Source organism: Geotrypetes seraphini, chromosome 5, assembly GCF_902459505.1.
Source record: "Geotrypetes seraphini chromosome 5, aGeoSer1.1, whole genome shotgun sequence".
NCBI classification, from domain to species: domain Eukaryota; kingdom Metazoa; phylum Chordata; class Amphibia; order Gymnophiona; family Dermophiidae; genus Geotrypetes; species Geotrypetes seraphini.
In genome coordinates, this window is record NC_047088.1 from 103,967,587 (window position 1) to 103,985,492 (window position 17,906).

Genomic DNA, 17,906 nt, shown 5'->3' on the forward strand with positions numbered 1-17,906 from the left:
TTTTTATAAAGATTTATATTCTTCTGAATCTTATGAAAATAAAGAACAAGAGGGATTAAATTTTTTAAACTCATTTATTGGACCAAATGTTCCGGATCATATAAAATGAAGTTTAGAAGATCCTATATCTTTAAAAGAAATAGAATCAGCATTGAAGTCTCTTAGAGTTGGATCCGCTCCGGGTGGTGATGGATATACTGTTGAATTTTATAAAACATTTCAAAATATCATCTTACCATATTTATTAAATTTGTATCAATACCAAATAAATAATGAGAATATATCAGGTACTATGGCTGATTCGATAATTATTGTCTTACCAAAACCAAACAGGGATCCTACCTTGGTTTCAAATTACAGGCCTATATCTTTATTAAATGTAGATGGCAAGTTGATTGCTAAAATATTGGCAATAAGATTGGCAAAAGCTCTTCCTTTTATTATTGATGTACACCAATCAGGATTTATTGCTAAAAGACACTCATCAAACAATACTAGATTAGCATTTCACTCTTTAAATTTAGTGAAAAATATGAATGATCCAGCTTTTATGCTATCTTTAGATGCAGAAAAAGCATTTGATAGAGTGGAATGGAGTTATATGTATCAAGCTCTGGAATGGTTTGGAATAGGCCCCGGTTTTATTAAAATGATTCAAACTTTGTATAGCTCTCCTGGTGCAAGATTATATATTAATAACAATTTATCAGATAGATTTAACTTGCGTAGGGGAGTTAGACAAGGATGTCCGTTGTCCCCCTTACTTTTTGATATTGTTTTAGAACCCTTATTAATTGCAATTAATCAAACTAAGGAGATAAAGGGAATCCCATTTTCTTACTGGGAATTTAAACTTTCTGCATATGCAGATGATCTATTATTATATTTAAGAGAACCGGGGAATACTGTTCCAAGTTTACTTAATCTTCTAGAGAAATTTGGGAAATTTTCTGGATATAAAATTAATTGGAGTAAATCGGAAATTCTTCCAATTAATGTTCACTGTACTAAAGGATTATTTGATTCATATTCATTTATTTGGAAAGAAGAAGGATTAAAATATTTAGGAATTATTATCAAAAATACAATTGAAGATACAGTAAAAGAAAATGAAAAACTTTTATTAAAAAAAATAACAGAAATGTGTGAGCAATGGAATCCTTTACATCTTTCTTGGTGGGGAAGAGTTCAAACAATTAAAATGATGATATTGCCTGTGGTTTGTTATCAAATGAGTATGATACCAATATTTTTTCAGGGGTCATTCTATAAAAAGTTAAATAATATTCTTACAAAGTTTGTTTGGTTTGGGAAAAGACCCAGAATTGCTTTAGTATCTTTACAAAGACCAATTGTGGAGGTAGGGGTAAATTTTCCAAATTTTTATAGGTACCATCAAGCCTATATTCTAAGACAGGGTATGTATTGGATCCTCCCAGATCTCATGGAGAATGTACCAGATTGGCTATATCTAGAATGGCGGCTCCTGTTCCCACTACATTTAGAACATCTAATTAGTATAAACATGCCAAGATGATATAAGGACAACAGAATTCTATTGGATACTTGGAAGACATTAAGATATATTAGTAATCTATCACCAGAACCAATTGCTAAATCATTAAATAAATCAATTTGGGTAAACTCCAGGATCAAGATTGGCGGATACAAAATCGTCTGGAAACAATGGATAATTGCAGGTATAAGAACATTGAATGATGTTATTTCAGAAGGAACAATGCTTAGTTTTTCACAATTGCAACATAAATTTGGATTAAATAAAACACAATATTTTAAATGGTTGCAATTGAAGCAAGCTATTCAGGCAGGGTTCCCTGAATGGAAAGCGCTTAATTCTCAATATAGTCTGCAGATTCTATCTTTCCAGGCGGATTTTTTGGGTCACCAAGCCGCAAAATGGTATAAATTGTTAAATGGATTTTTAAATAAAAAAAAGAAAACTGGACTTAGGGATATTTGGAGTATTGAGATTGGTCAGACAATTTCTGAGTCTCAATGGCCACGATTTTGGTCCTGGAGATTAAGATCTACAAAGTCAGCATCTATGAATCAAACTTGGATGTTTTTGTTACATAGAGCTTTATGGACCCCTACACGCTTACAAAAGATAGATAGTACTAGATCTAATAGATGCTGGCATTGCAGAATAGAAGTTGGGACACTAGACCACTTAATTTTTTTTTGTCCCTGTGTAAATGCATTTTGTAAACTAATTTGGCCCCAAATTAATGAATTACTAGAAAATCATGTAGGACTCTCATATGATACTATACTATTTGGTACAGCAATGAGAACTCAGAGTCCGATTACAGCAAACAATAATAAACTATTATTAATATTGACAGGGGTCGCCATGCAACAAATAACTCAAAATTGGAAGGATTATTCCAAATTGAACTATACATTTTGGTGGAATTCAGTATGTCATATATACAAAATGGAAAAAACAATAGCATTACAACAGGGAAATATTCATAATTTTAAAAAAATTTGGGAACCATTGACTCATTATTCCAATGATCAGATTTCCTAGCAGATTAGTAATGGTTATATTAGATCGGGGAGGGGAGGGGAATGTATATTATATGGATTTAAGAAATGAAAAAAAAAGGGGAGGGTTATATTTTATGTGATAAGATGAATTATTTGTAATCACAATTTTTCATGTATTAATTGAAGTTTTATATGTAATTAAATTATTGTATGAATGAAAAATTTATAAATAAAATATTTTTAAAAAAAGAATTCCACGTCAATCAATCTATATTCTGCCTATTTTCTATCCAAAACTGCATAAGCATCCTGGATTACTCTTTACACCTTGGATTGCAAACATGTTCTGGCATACTACCTGGACTGGACAAAAATCAGAAGTTTCTTCCAGGTTTTTGTGGCTTTTGACCGTAATAGACTCAGGATACTGTTACCAAGAGAACCATCTACTTCATGTATACTCGGGCTGGTCTGACTCTTCAAGGCCATGTAACAGCCCACAATGTCTGAGCTATGGCTGCTCTGTTGGCTCATTTCTGCTCTGCATCTATTGAGGACATCTGCAAAGTGGATACTTTAGTCCTCGGTCCAGATCTTTACTTCTCACTACTGTTTAGAACAAAACTCCAGACGGGCCCGTCGATTTGGTCAAGCAGTTGTGCAAAATCTTTTTTTTCTTCCTGAGCACCAACTTTCCAACCTTCTTCTGTTTTGCCATGATCATACCTATATATCCATTTATTTTCTCCAGAGTCATGATCCTTCAGCTTGGGAGTCCCACATGTGAGAATATAATGCCTGCTTGTCCTTGGAGAAAACAAAGACACTTATCTGTAGCAGATGTTCTCACAGCTCTCGCACCTCCTCTTAGTTGGCAGGAAGGCACGGGCATACACACATTATAGGCACTGCCTAAAGATTTAAACTGACAGTGTACTTGGTAGTGCTTTACTGAGTTCCGTGAATGACATCACTCTAGTGGTTAGAGCTACAGCCTCAGCACCCTGAGGTTGTGGATTCAAATCCCGCGCTGCTCCTTGTGACCCTGTGCCAGTCATTCAATCCTCCATTACTCCAGGTACATTAGATAGATTGTGAGCTCACCAGGACAGATAGGGAAAAAGGCTTAAGTACCTGATTGTAAACCGCTTAGATAACCTTGATAGGCGGTATATAAATACCTAAAATAAATAGATACATATTCCTGCTGTCCTTAGAAAACACCTCCTTTTTTACAGATAAAACAGATTTTCTGTGCTAAAAAAAATCTTGATAAAATTACCTCCACCACGGTCAAAGTATTGGTCCCACTTACACATGTGTGTTTGCTTCATTTCATAGCCATGCGGATTCTGCTCCCCTCTCAGCTTCCCTTCTCGCAGACTGGCTGGAGGTACACAGGATGAACCCAGCTGATATGGAATCTCTGCAAGAGGAGCTACAGTTGGGCTCTCCCATGATCCTTTCTGACATCCCAGACCTGCAGGATGCTTAAAATTGCCAAAGATAAGCTTGTGTGTGCATATGTATATATTAGATTAAAAAAATATTTTTAAAATGTATATATAAGAAAGCAGACTTGGGAGAGTAAAACACAAGATCTCAATTACCATAATGCACCGGCAGCAGCGGTAACTGCTCCGACGCTCATAGAATTCCTATAAGTATGGGAGCAGTTACCGCCACTACTGGCGCTAAAACCCATGCTATGTGTTTGTAAAAGAGGGGGTTAATTATGTAAAATAAGTGACTCATGCAGCTGGGCAGCTACCTATAGACATCTGCCTACTCTGCATACTGGTAAATCTGCCCGTTGTACCAAGGCATTTGCTTCTTTAACATCTTTTTATTTCACATTTATTTATTGAAAATGTTTTCATTTACAAAGCATGGGGAAAATAATTAGAACACAACAGGTGTAATGTATAACAATATAGGGAGATATATAATATAATGATACAGTGATGTAATAATATTATTTTAGGTAAGTCATATTCATTGAATTATTTTGCAGAATGTTAATGGTGGAATGAAAATTGTGAAATAGGAGACCATATTTTGTCAGTTACCAATTGTCTGCTTGAATGTTCATATTTATGGATCTTTGAAATGGTGGCGGGCCAAATAGCAATATTTGATTTCCAATTTGAAAGAATCATATGAAGAGTAAGATAAATCCTAGTGCAATAGGCAGCTCATTCCTGAACTCTTGGGTAGTCATATCTTTTCCTGTGAAATTTGTGTAGAGAACCTCATTAACATTTTCTTTGCTCCACCTCCCATCTCTCTGGGCTATCCTGTTATTCCTCAGTTTGTGTCTCTACATGTGAGATTAAGCATTCTCCTTAACTGTATCCATGAAATCATGTTTGTCTTGTCTGTTTAGATTGTAAGCTCTTTCGAGCAGGGACTGGCTTTTTTGTGACTGTACAGCACTGCATACATCTGGTAGCGCTATAGAAATAATTAATAGTAGTAGTGCAGTTGTGTTTATTTCGAGGGGGCGGGGGGTATTTGATACCCAAAATAGTCTGTGTACAATAACATGTAAAAATATGAGTCATTCAGCCATCAAAATGGAATATAATCATTAGATCAGTACAGTCAAACCTCGGTTTGCGAGTGTTTTGCAAGACGAGCAAAACATTCCCGCAAATCATGCCTCGCAAACCGAGCGTTGACTCGATTTGCGAGTCCCCTGCGATCCAGAATCCCCCCAGCTCGCGTTGCCCCCCCTCCACTGCGATCTGGCATCCCCCACTAACCCACCCACCCAAACACAATCTCTTACCCGTATCAGGCACTGGCACCAGCACCAACACACAGGATGTGCAGGTGCCGGTGCTCGAATGCTGTGTCTTGAGCATCTGTGCATGTTCAAGGCCTTCTAGTTCTCGCTCTCTCTGAGATTCTCGGAGATCTCCAGTTGGAGAGAGCGAGAACTAGAAGGCCTTGAGCATGCGCAGATGCTCAAGGCCCAGCACAAAAAAGAGGGAGGATCTTTGGGCACCGGCATGTCCTGTGCATTGATGCTGGTGCCAGTGCCAGATAGGGGTAAGAGATTGTGGGTGAGTGGGGGATGCCGGATCGCGGTGGTGGGTAGGTGACACTAGCGGAGGAGGGGAGATGCTGGATTGCAGGGGTGTGTGGAGCAGTGCCGATGGCCTCAGGGGTGGGCGTAAGGTGGAGCAGCACTGATGGCCTCAGGGGGGGGAACGAATCAAGTGAGTTTCCCTTACTTCCTATGGGGATACTCGCTTTGATATACAATTAAATTGGTTTATGAGCATGCTTCTGGAACGAATTATGCTCGTAAACCAAGGTTCCAATGTATATAGATTGGATTTCACATCAAAGTGGGAGAAATGCATAACATAAGCATTCATTAGTGAAACATTAATACTCCAATGTAATGTTCTGATGATATTAATGTCAAGGGATCAGCAATTAAAGTGTCAAACACAATACAGTTCTTCTAATTTTAATGTCAAAGAATCAGCAATCTAGGTATCAAGCACAATAGTTAAATATAGACAACCAAATTTTATCAAATGATGCAAGTGTCTTAGCTCTAACTGCAATCACTTTCTCAAATTTGGCTGTTATACATACTATATTCCACCAAGTGGTTGAATCAACTTTGGAGTGGTCTTTCCAAGAGTGTAATATATTTTTGATGGCTAGTGATATCAGTATGTAGAGCAGTTTGGATTGATATCAGTATGTAGAGCAGTTTGGATTGATTGTCCAAGATGACCTCTTAGTATAATTTTCACAGACAATTTCTCTTTAATATTCAATATAGTAGATATCACTTTCCAGATGGAACCCCAATATATATATTTTTTAAGTTCGAAGATTTTATTGATTTTAATATACAATAAATAAATAAAAAAAAATAGAAAAATGTTAACGAGGCAAGATACAGATACATTGTACATATAATACAAATTAGGATTTCAGACAATATTATCTATGTAATACAACAATCTAATCTAAGCATCTCTCATATATTTTTAAGAAATCACAAGAGTATAGTATATGTATCAAAGATCTCAATTCTTTTAGGCAGGACCAACACACATTTGGGACTTCTGTGTTTATTTTAGCTAATTTGTGTGGTGTCCATAGCGCTCAGTGGAGGATAAAGTACATGGATTGTAATATGGAAGCAGACTTCACAGTTTTAAATAAATGATTCCAAAGTAGTTTCCAATCTTCCGGGTTGATCATAGAGTTCAAGTCATTATTCCGCACTGATTCATTCGACTCGGCATTCTTAAAAGTATTTAAGTGAATAATCTTGTACCACTTTAATGCTGATCCTTTGCCGTTCTTGATCTTGGCGCTGAGGGATACCACATCTGGAACTTTTTTGATATTGATCAAATCCATGTATAAGGATTTAAGACAATGACATAGTTGTATTCAATTCAAAAATTGATGACTATGTAATTTATATCTATTCATTAATTCACTAAAAGTCATCCAAAGGCTATTGTTTGTCAATTGATCTATATACCATATACCGCATTTTTGCCAGATAGTCCAATTTAAAGTCTTATTTTGTAATTTTATATTTTCATTGTTCTAAATGGACGATAGTATCATATGTTTCCATTTTATTTGCATTGATTCATCTAAGGTCGAAATAGCTTTTTTTCGTTAACGTTATAATTGGATTAGAATTGCATTGTTTAGATTTAAGAGATAGTGCAATCAATGTATTTTAAAGCATTAGATCCATAAATTTGTTCTAGTCGAAGCTATATAGGCTTCTCTAAGTCATTGGACATATTAATCCATTGACTGGCCTGTCTCATTAAAGAGGCAAGGTGATAATTAAATGAAACTTGGAAAGTTGACTCCTCCATTATCTTTAGAGGCTTTAAGTTTCTTAAGTGCGATGGGTTGTTTTTTATTCCAGAGAAATTGAACTAATATTCTATCAATGTGTGTCTATAGATCAGGTTTAAACAAGACAGGAAACATTCAGTATGTAGTTAATCTTGGGATCAATCATCATTTAAATTGTTTCCATTCTTCCTCACTATGAGATGTTTAGTGGCGACCATTTGGATGTTAATTCCTTTATATATTCTGCATTATATGCTATGGATTTAACCAATGTTGGTCCAAATAGTATTCCCAAGTATTTGATTTTATTTTCTGACCAGCCAAACCCGAGTTTATCCCAGGACAAGCATGGCAGCATATTCTTAACGCATGGGTGACGTCACCAACGGAGCCCCGGTACGGACATTTTTAACTAGAAAGTTCTAGTTGGCCGCACCGCGCATGCGCGAGTGCCTTCCTGCCCGACGGAGGAGTGCGTGGTCCCCAGTTTCTTCGTTTCCGCGGAGCAAAGAAGACGCGTGTATTTTCAACGATCGTTGAATCCAACTTTTGCCTTCCCGCTCGCGATTTTCTCGTATTTTTTCTTCCCTTGCCTTCGGGTTTTTTTCTTGTTTTCATTTTCTCAAAAAAAAAAAAAAATTTGCTTTATTTTCGATCCGGGCCCGGCGGGGCCTGTTGTCACCATACAGGCCTCCGGGTTTGATTTTGCGGAGGCCGTGTTTCCATTCATGCCCCCGCAGCCGGGTTTTAAGAAGTGCCAGCGGTGTGCACGCCCGATTTCCCTCACTGACCCACACAATTGGTGCCTACAGTGTTTGGGTCCTGAGCATCGGGCGGATTCCTGCACCCGCTGTGCCACTCTTAAAAAACGTACTCTGAAGAATCGACAGATCCAGCAGAACATCCTCTTCGGCACCGCATCTGCTATGGAGCCGACTACGTCGACTACGGTACCGCCAAAATCGGCACCCACCACTTCGACACCGCCCGATCCTTCATCGGCGTCGCTGGCGCCAGGTAAGCCAGCTAAGAAGCCTTCCACCTCCCTTGAGCGCCCTCCGGCCACAGTGGCGACACCGGCCCTACAGGCTTCACGCCGACCCCGGAAACGCTTTGCCCCGATCTCGGTGAGTGCCTCGTCATCGGCCTCCTCATCACCGGGGCGTGGAGCGGCACCTAAGGAACCGAAGCAGAAAAAAGCGGTTCCGGTGCAACCCCTGGATGACCGCATCGCAGCCATCCTCCAAGACACATTACAGGAACAGCTGCAGCAACAACTCCAGCACCTGTTACCGACCCTCCTGGCACCACTCCTTTCGGTGCCAGACTGGCCCGAGCCTCGCACCGTCCAACCGGTATCCACTCCATCGGTGCCACTTAACTCTTCCATGCCGATTCTCTCGGCTGAACACCTCCGTGCCCATCTCGTAGGTCAGACCCACGCTGCTGCCGATCCTCCTCGGGACCGAGACCGGCACCGTTCTTCCCGGGATCGAGACCAGCACCGATCTTCCTCTCCCGGTAATGTCTCGGTGCGCTCTGGCAAGTCTCTGTCTAAGACCCACCATACTGAGCCTTCCACCCCGATATATCGACATGCGCACACTGATGTCAGAGACCCGGACTTATGGGAAGACTCCCCTCCCGGTACCGAGGAGGACGCATCATCATCGGACGAGGAGCCCTCAGCGCCCGATACCACTTCTAAGCCTGAGCAATCCTCTTTCTCCAGGATCCTCAGGGAGTTGTCAGCGGCTCTCTCTATCCCTCTAGAGTCTGACTCCAAAAAATCCCAGGCCTTTCTGGAGGCCTTGGATTTTGAACAGCCTCCCAAGGAGTTTCTCAAGTTACCCGTACATGACATACTGCAGGAAACTTTTTATAAGAACTGGGAGAACCCACTCACCGTCCCCGGGGCTCCCCATAAGCTGGATAGCCTTTACAGGGTTATCCCGATCCCGGGTTTTGACAAACCCCAGTTGCCCCATGAGTCTCTCCTAGTTGAGTCTACCTTGAAGAAAACTCAGGGCTCCAGTGTTTATGCCTCCACCCCTCCTGGCAGAGAAGGCAAAACGATGGACAAGTTTGGCAAGCGCCTTTATCAGAATGCAATGCTGGCCAACAGGGCGAACAATTACACATTTAATTTCTCATTTTATATGAAACATCTAGTACAACAACTGTCCGCCCTTCAGAAATACATTCCGGAACGCAAAGTCCCGCTCTTCCAGCAGCAAATTTCCAGCCTCCTTCAACTGCGGAAATTTATGTTGCGCTCTATTTATGATTCCTTTGAGCTGACCTCCCGTGCATCTGTCATGGCCGTTGCCATGCGCCGCCTGGCCTGGTTGAAGGTATCTGATTTGGACATCAACCACCAAGACCGCCTGGCCAACGCTCCCTGTCTTGGGGATGAACTTTTTGGGGAGTCCCTAGACTCAACCACCCAGAAGCTCTCGGCCCATGAGACCAGATGGGACACCCTAGTTAAACCTAAGAAAAAGGTTCCACCTGCTCGCCCTTACAGACCACAGTCCTCGTATCAGCGCAGGTTCTCTGCCAGACCCCTCAATCCGCCTTCACAGCAACCTCGGCGGCCCCGTCAACAACATCAACACACTCAGGCTTGTTCTCAGTCTAATCAACCTGCCAAGCCTCTCCCTCCTTCGAAACCCTCTCAGCCCTTTTGACTCCTTTCTCCAGGGCATAGCCAGTCTTCCTCCCTCTTTGCCTCTTCCTCAACCAATCGGAGGACGTCTTCAACTCTTCCTCAGCCGTTGGGAGGTCATCACATCGGACCTGTGGGTCCTCAACATCATTCGCCACGGCTACTCTCTCAACTTCCAGACTCTTCCTCCAGACAATCCTCCAATAGAGTCTGCTTCTCACTCCTCCCAGTCTCTTCTCCTCCTAAGGGAGGTCCAATCCCTCCTTCTCCTCAATGCCATCGAAGAGGTTCCCACGGACCAAAGAGGTCAGGGATTCTACTCCCGCTACTTCCTGGTTCCCAAGAAGACGGGAGACCTTCGTCCCATCCTCGATCTCCAGGACCTCAACAAGTGTCTGGTCAAGGAAAAGTTCAGAATGCTCTCCCTGGCCACGCTTTATCCTCTTCTCTCTCAACACGACTGGCTATGTTCCCTGGACCTCAAAGAGGCCTACACTCACATTCCAATCCATCTGAATTCACGTCGCTTCCTCCAATTTCAGATACAACACCGCCACTATCAGTACAAGGTGCTACCCTTTGGCCTCGCATCATCGCCCAGGGTGTTCACCAAGTGCCTTATTGTGGTGGCGGCCTTTCTCAGGTCTCACAACCTCCAGGTGTTCCCCTACTTGGACGATTGGTTGGTAACAGCACCTACGTCTCCACTTGTGCTACAAGCCACTCAGTACACCATCTCCTTCCTCCATCTCCTGGGGTTCGAGATCAACTACCCCAAGTCGCATCTACTTCCCACACAGCGACTTCAGTTCATTGGAGCCATTCTCGACACCACTCTGATGAGGGCGTTTCTCCCCTCCGACCGCCAACGAACTCTGCTCCACCTCTGCCGCCAGGTGCTCCTTCATCACTCCATTCCAGCTCGGCAGATGATGGTCCTCCTGGGCCACATGGCCTCGACGGTCCATGTGCTTCCTCTGGCGCGACTCCACCTCAGGACACCTCAATGGACTCTAGCCAACCAATGGTCACAGACCACCGATCCTCTTTCTCATCCCATCTCTGTGACATCGTCTCTTCGGCAATCTCTTCAATGGTGGTTGAACTCATCCAATCTTTCCAGGGGTCTACTCTTTCATCTACCCCCTCACTCCATGATCATAACCACAGATGCCTCCCCCTATGCATGGGGAGCTCACCTGGGAGAACTTCGCACTCAGGGACTTTGGACCCCTCAGGAGCGTCAACATCATATCAATTTCCTGGAACTCAGGGCCATGTTCTATGCCCTCAAGGCCTTCCAGCACCTTCTCTACCCTCAGGTTCTTCTCCTGTGCACAGACAACCAAGTCGCCATGTACTACATAAACAAGCAAGGCGGCACCGGATCTCCCCTCCTCTGTCAGGAGGCCATTCGCATCTGGACCTGGGCCATGACCCGCAGTCTCTTCCTCAAGGCTGTCTATATCCAGGGCGAACTGAACTCCCTGGCCGACGATCTCAGCCGCATCCTTCAACCTCACGAATGGACTCTGGATCCCCCCATACTCCGCTCCATCTTTGCTCAGTGGGGCACCCCTCAGGTGGACCTCTTTGCAGCTCCTCACAACCATAGCTGCCCCAGTTCTGTTCCAGACTCTTCTCTCCTCATCGTCTGGCCCCGGATGCATTCCTGCTCGACTGGACGGATCGGTTCCTCTATGCCTTTCCTCCACTACCTCTGATGTTGCGGACGTTATTCAAACTCCGCAGGGACAAAGCCACCATGATTCTCATTGCCCCTCGGTGGCCTCGCCAACACTGGTTCTCCCTCCTACTCCAGCTCAGCTCCAGGGAGCCCATTCCTCTTCCTGTGTTTCCTACTCTACTTACACAGCAGCATTAGTCTCTACTGCATCCCAATCTGCCTTCGCTCCACCTGACAGCTTGGTTTCTCTTGGGCTGACCTCTCCAGAGAATCTGTCTCAGCCTGTCCGTTGCGTTTTGGATGCCTCCAGGAAACCGGCCACCCTCCACTGTTACCATCAGAAGTGGACCAGGTTCTCCTCTTGGTGTCTACTACATCATATCGATCCCACCTCATTAGCGGTGGAAACTGTACTGGACTATTTGCTCTCTCTGTCCGACGCTGGCCTCAAGTCTACCTCAATCAGAGTCCACCTCAGTGCCATCACTGCGTTTCATGAGCCTATCCTTGGAAAACCTCTCACGGCTCATCCACTGGTTTCCCGGTTCATGAGAGGCCTCTTCAATATCAAACCACCTCTGAAGCCTCCTCCTGTCGTCTGGGACCTGAATGTGGTTTTATCAGCCCTCATGAAACCCCCTTTTGAACCTCTTGCCACAACTTCGCTCAAACTTCTAACTTGGAAGATGCTTTTCCTCATTGCCATCACCTCTGCCAGGAGGGTTAGTGAGCTGCATGCACTGGTCGCCGATCCACCGTTCACTGTTTTTCACCATGACAAGGTGGTTCTGCGTACCCATCCTAAATTCCTTCCCAAGGTGGTCTCGGACTTCCACCTCAACCAATCCATTGTGTTGCCTGTTTTTTTCCCTAAGCCCCATTCTCATCCTGGGGAACAGGTGTTACACACGCTGGACTGTAAGCGTGCCCTTGCATACTACCTTGACAGTACCAGGGCTCACCGCTCGTCCCCTCAGCTCTTTTTGTCCTTCGACCCTAACCATCTAGGTCGCCCTGTCTCTAAACGGACGCTCTCTAACTGGCTTGCTGCCTGCATTGCGTTCTGTTATGCTCGGGCCGGTCTCTCACTGGAAGGTGCTGTCACGGCCCACAGGGTCAGAGCTATGGCTGCTTCTGTGGCTTTCCTCCATTCCACGTCTATCAAGGAAATCTGCAAGGCGGCCACTTGGTCCTCAGTTCACACGTTCACTACTCACTACTGTCTGGATGCCTTCTCCAGACGGGATGGACACTTCGGCCAAACTGTGTTACAAAATTTATTTTCCTAATGGCCAACCATCCCTCCTCCCTCTCTGTTAGCTTGGAGGTCACCCATGCGTTAAGAATATGCTGCCTGCTTGTCCTGGGATAAAGCACAGTTACTTACCGTAACAGGTGTTATCCAGGGACAGCAGGCAGATATTCTTACGACCCACCCTCCTCCCCGGGTTGGCTTCTTAGCTGGCTTATCTTAACTGGGGACCACGCACTCCTCCGTCGGGCGGGAAGGTACTCGCGCATGTGTGGTGCGGCCAACTAGAACTTTCTAGTTAAAAATGTCCGTACCGGGGCTCCGTCGGTGACGTCACCCATGCGTTAAGAATATCTGCCTGCTGTCCCTGGATAACACCTGTTACGGTAAGTAACTGTGCTTTTTGTAGTTCTGTTTTCTTCTCTATACAATTTATAAGCATTATTTCAGTTTGTATCCCAATATGCTGGCGTATTCTTGTATAGTTTCTAGTAAGTGAAGGATGGACTCTGGCGAAGTGTATAATAAAACATTGTCAGCGTATGTTGATAACTTAATTGTTTATTCACCCTTCTCAAATCCTTTAATTAATGAGTTGTCCCTAATGGCTAACAGTAAGGGCTCTAATGCAATATTAAATAGCAAGAGGGTTAGAGGGCTCCCTTGTCTGGTACATCTAGTAGGATAGAAATTAGTGAAAACCTTTCATTAATGAGTATTCTTGTAGTGGGTTGTTTGTATAGAACTTGTATCATGTTTATTATTTTGTCAGAGAATCCAAACCATTGGAGTGTTTTGACTATAAAAGGCCATTCAGTTCTGACAAACGCCTTCTCGGCATTTAATCCAACTGCTAGTAGTGGTTGCATAGAAAGAGAGGGCAATGATATTTGCAAATGTTCTGGTGTTATGATACGAATGTCTACCATTCATGAATCCATTTTGGACTGGATCAATTATTTGTGGAGGAATTTTTTTGCAATCATGATGCAGTGATCTTGGCGTATAGTTTTGCATCAACATTAATTAATAACAGTGGTCTTTAGTTTTGAATTATCTGAGGATTTTTACCAGGTTTGGATAAAACTATAATTGTAGCTTCCATAAAGGAACCCCTATCATCTCCCGTATTGATCAGATAATTGTAATAATCAAATAATATTAGAATAAGTAGATCTTGGAATGCATTATAAAACTCTACTATTAAACCATCTGATCCTGGAGATTTATTATTCACCATAGTTTTTAATGCGGCTCTGATTTCTTCTGGAATTATAGGTTTTTCAATCTGTTTGTTATCCATGTCAGTCAGTGTGGGATGAACTATATTAGACAGAAAATAATCATTAGAATTTCTTGAATCAATTTCCATAGTGTATAGTAAGTTGTAGTTGTTCTTAAATGCTAGTAAAATATCATTATCTTCATTAAGGATAGTACCATTTCTTTTAAAATTGATGTGATTAGTTTATATTCAACTCTTGCCTTGAGGAAGGAGGACAGCAGATGTCATGCCGTATTGTTTTCCGCAAGTAAGTTGAAGCTCTCAAGAAAATTGAATTTGCTGCAGAGTTACTCAGATTAAAATTGTATATAAATCTAAGCTTCCGTTGTTCAGTTAATTTGTTTGTTAGAGGTATCAGCTTAATGTTCTTCTTCTAAAGTTTTAATTTGATTTTCCAGTTGTTTTAATGTATCATTATTCTGTTTGCGTATTTTGGCAGAGTAGGATATAATCATGCCACATATATACGCCTTTAAAGCATCACAGAAACATGGCCAGTTGGTGCCTAAAGGATTATTAAATTCTAGATATTCATTTATAGATTTTTCCATGAATAATTTGAAATTAGTATCTGATAATGAAGAATTAAACTTCCAAGTTGACTGCAGTTTTGGGAAGCTATCACTTTTTATTGATAGTAGGATTGTCGTGTGATCAGAAATGGATATTTCTTTAATATCAGCATCTATGATATTTCTGCCCAATCTATTAGTAACCCAAAAGAAGTCTAACCTGGAGTAGGAATTATGGGGGGGCAGAGAAAAAAGAGTACTTTTTAAATTTTGGGTTTAGCAGTTTCCAAGGTTCCAACAGATTAAACTGATCTATAATATCGTATAGTTGAGCCCAGGCTTTCATCTTTCTATAGTGGACTTTGGAGCATCTATCTAAAGGTGGGTCAAGTACAAGGTTGTAATCTCCTCCTGTAATATATTCAGATTCCGGATGTTGTGTTAACAGATCCATGATATCTAAAATGAATTGCGGCTCATCTATGTTAGGTTCATATATATTAATCAGGTAAGGGTTTATTGACATATTTTGAGAGATGCTAGCCCACCTTCCATTTAGATCTTTAGAGTTCAAAGTTATTGTAGTGTTCAATGAATTGTTTACTATTATCGCAACCTCGTTCTTTCTATCTTTAGCTTCTGAGAAATAGATTTTTGTAGGCCAGTTAGTTTTTAATTTGGAGGATTCTTGGTAATTAAGATGAGTTTCCTGAATCATTATATCACAATTGAGATTTTTTCATGTATTGAAATATTTTGGCTTGTTTGACTTTGTCATTAAATTCCTTTGACATTGAGCAAACTTGTAAGAAGAGTGAGTAAAGAGTGATATGAGTGAAATATTCGAAGAATAGAACAGGGGAAACAAAACCACAAACTCAAATACGCAAAGTATAGGGTGAAATTTAGGGTGAAATTGTCTAAATCAAAATGATGTCCACACAACAGAATGTCTTTTAACTCATCTGATGGTCCAAATAACTTTATTCATCTAATAACTCAATGACTCGACATGCACATGTTTCAGCCAAACAGGCCTACTTCAGGAGTCTTAAGAGTCTTTGAAATGATGTCAAATAGTGTATATGAATAAATGTGGAGTCTCATTTAAATGCTATGCAATGAGAGCTTCTGCGACGGTTGCTCAGGGCCAAGAAACATACCGGGCTTTCTGGAACTCAGCCAAGCAATACAGCCATCAGTCCTTTTTCCATAGTTCTGCCCTCAGCTGATGTCTAGGAAAAAAATCAGGAGTTGGCTTCTCTCTCAAGGACCTCTCTGAACAGATCCCAAGCTCAAGCATATTATCTCCTCCCTACCTGCAGACCACTCCTGTGACTCAGTAGAGGTGGTCTGCAGGTAGAGAGTGTGTCTCAAACATTTTTAGCTCTGACACACTAAACGGAGAAAATGTTTTTCACAGCACATTATAATTGAAATCATAAAATTGTAAAACCCACAAAAAATTAAATTTAAATAAATAACTCTCAAAGTTTTTAAAGCTATATATGGGTAATTGTAACAACGGTGAAACTAAATTAGATAGAATAGAGCTGCTAATCATTGGTTTTTTTAAATTTAATTTCTGTCATCTGAAAACTCAAGTTTGCAAAGACGAGAAGATCCAAATGGTAACAAAGCCTTGATTGCTGCTTTGCTCAAGTTATTACTACAACTACTATTAGTTATTTTTATACCAGACGTACTATTAGTTATTTTATACCAGACGAACACAGTGCTGTGCAGAGTCAGGATAACTACGCCATAAAAAAATAAAAGTAAAAAATTACTTGCCATTAGTTTTCAAGGACCAATCACATCAAAGAATGATGCTTGTCTAGGTGGCTGTATTCTTATGCATGCAGATGCTCTTAATATTGACAGACTCTTGCATATGCAACACATGTCATCTATTCTAGTATATACTTATGAAGGGAATTTTTTAAAATAAAAAAATCAGGAATCTTTCAGGGCACACAGTTTGAGAGACACTGATCTAAATCAACTGCTTACCCCTACATTCCATCTTGCAGCCTTCACTCCGCACAACATAGCCTCTTTATCCCAAACAACATACAAATTACCTATGCTACAACAAGAAATGCAATCTTCTCAGTTAATGGCCCTTCCCTTTTGAATGACCTCCCATTGCACATTCAATTACAATCTTCTCTGGGCAAATTAAAGTCTGCCCTAAAAACATTTCTGTTCCTATGATTAGAAGAGTCTCAGTTCTTTTTTAACCTACCCTTGTCATGTAGGTCTTCATGAGCAACTTGCACTGTTATATCCTATTTATCCCCCCTTTCCTGTCAGTTATTGTGATTCCTCCCACTTCCCCCTCTTTTTTCCCATCATTTGATTTTCTACTTGCCATCTTTACTGATTTCTCTTCCCTATTACCGTATTCCACCTGTTAATTACATTATTGTACACAGGCCAGATGTATTTATGATGGGTGATATATCAACATAAGAATTGCCGCTGCTGGGTCAGACCGGCGGTCCATCGTGCCCAGCAGTCCGCTCCCGCGGTGGCCCCTAGGTCAAAGACCAGTGCCCCAACTGAAACCAGCCTTACCTGCATATGTTCCGGTTTAGCAGGAACTTGTCTAACATTGTCTTGAATCCCTGGAGGGTGTTTTCCCCTATAACAGCCTCCGGAAGAGCATTCCAGTTTTCCACCACTCTCTGGGTGAAGAAGAACTTCCTTACGTTTGTACGGAATCTATCCCCTTTTAACTTTAGAGAGTTCCCTCTCATTCTCCCTACCTTGGAGAGGGTGAACAACCTGTCTTTATCTACTAAGTCTATTCCCTTCATTATCTTGAATGTTTTTATCATGTCCCCTCTATCTCCTCTTTTCAAGGGAGAAGAGGCCTAGTTTCTCTAACCTCTCACAGTACGACAACTTCTCCAGCCTCTCTAACCTCTTGCAATACGGCAACTTCTCTAGCCCCTTAACCATCAAGCACTAATAAACCTGAATTATAATTATTTTTTTTTGGGGGGGGGAAATTGATGTCAGAGGGAGCAGAACTGACAGCTGCGTGCTTGTAGACTGCAGGTCTGTGACTGCTTGATGTACTCCCGTACTGCTTGGAGAAAGGAAGAGTGGGGAAGGGGGTGCTG

At 41.8% G+C, this 17,906-nt stretch overlaps 1 protein-coding gene across 5 annotated transcripts in view; it reads left to right on the plus strand.

Moving 5' to 3' along the window:
* MAPK7 (mitogen-activated protein kinase 7) overlaps nt 1-17,906 on the plus strand; it is a 202,273-nt gene that overhangs the window by 183,227 nt on the left and 1,140 nt on the right. For 4 of the 5 annotated variants that reach the window (XM_033946219.1, XM_033946216.1, XM_033946217.1 and 1 more), the window contains one exon: nt 3,856-4,028. The exons of the other annotated variant lie outside the window; for it this stretch is intronic. In XM_033946219.1, the coding sequence (XP_033802110.1) occupies nt 3,856-4,009 (154 nt within the window). In that variant the 3' untranslated portion in view covers nt 4,010-4,028. The remainder of the gene's footprint in view (nt 1-3,855; nt 4,029-17,906) is intronic. 5 annotated transcript variants of the gene reach the window in all.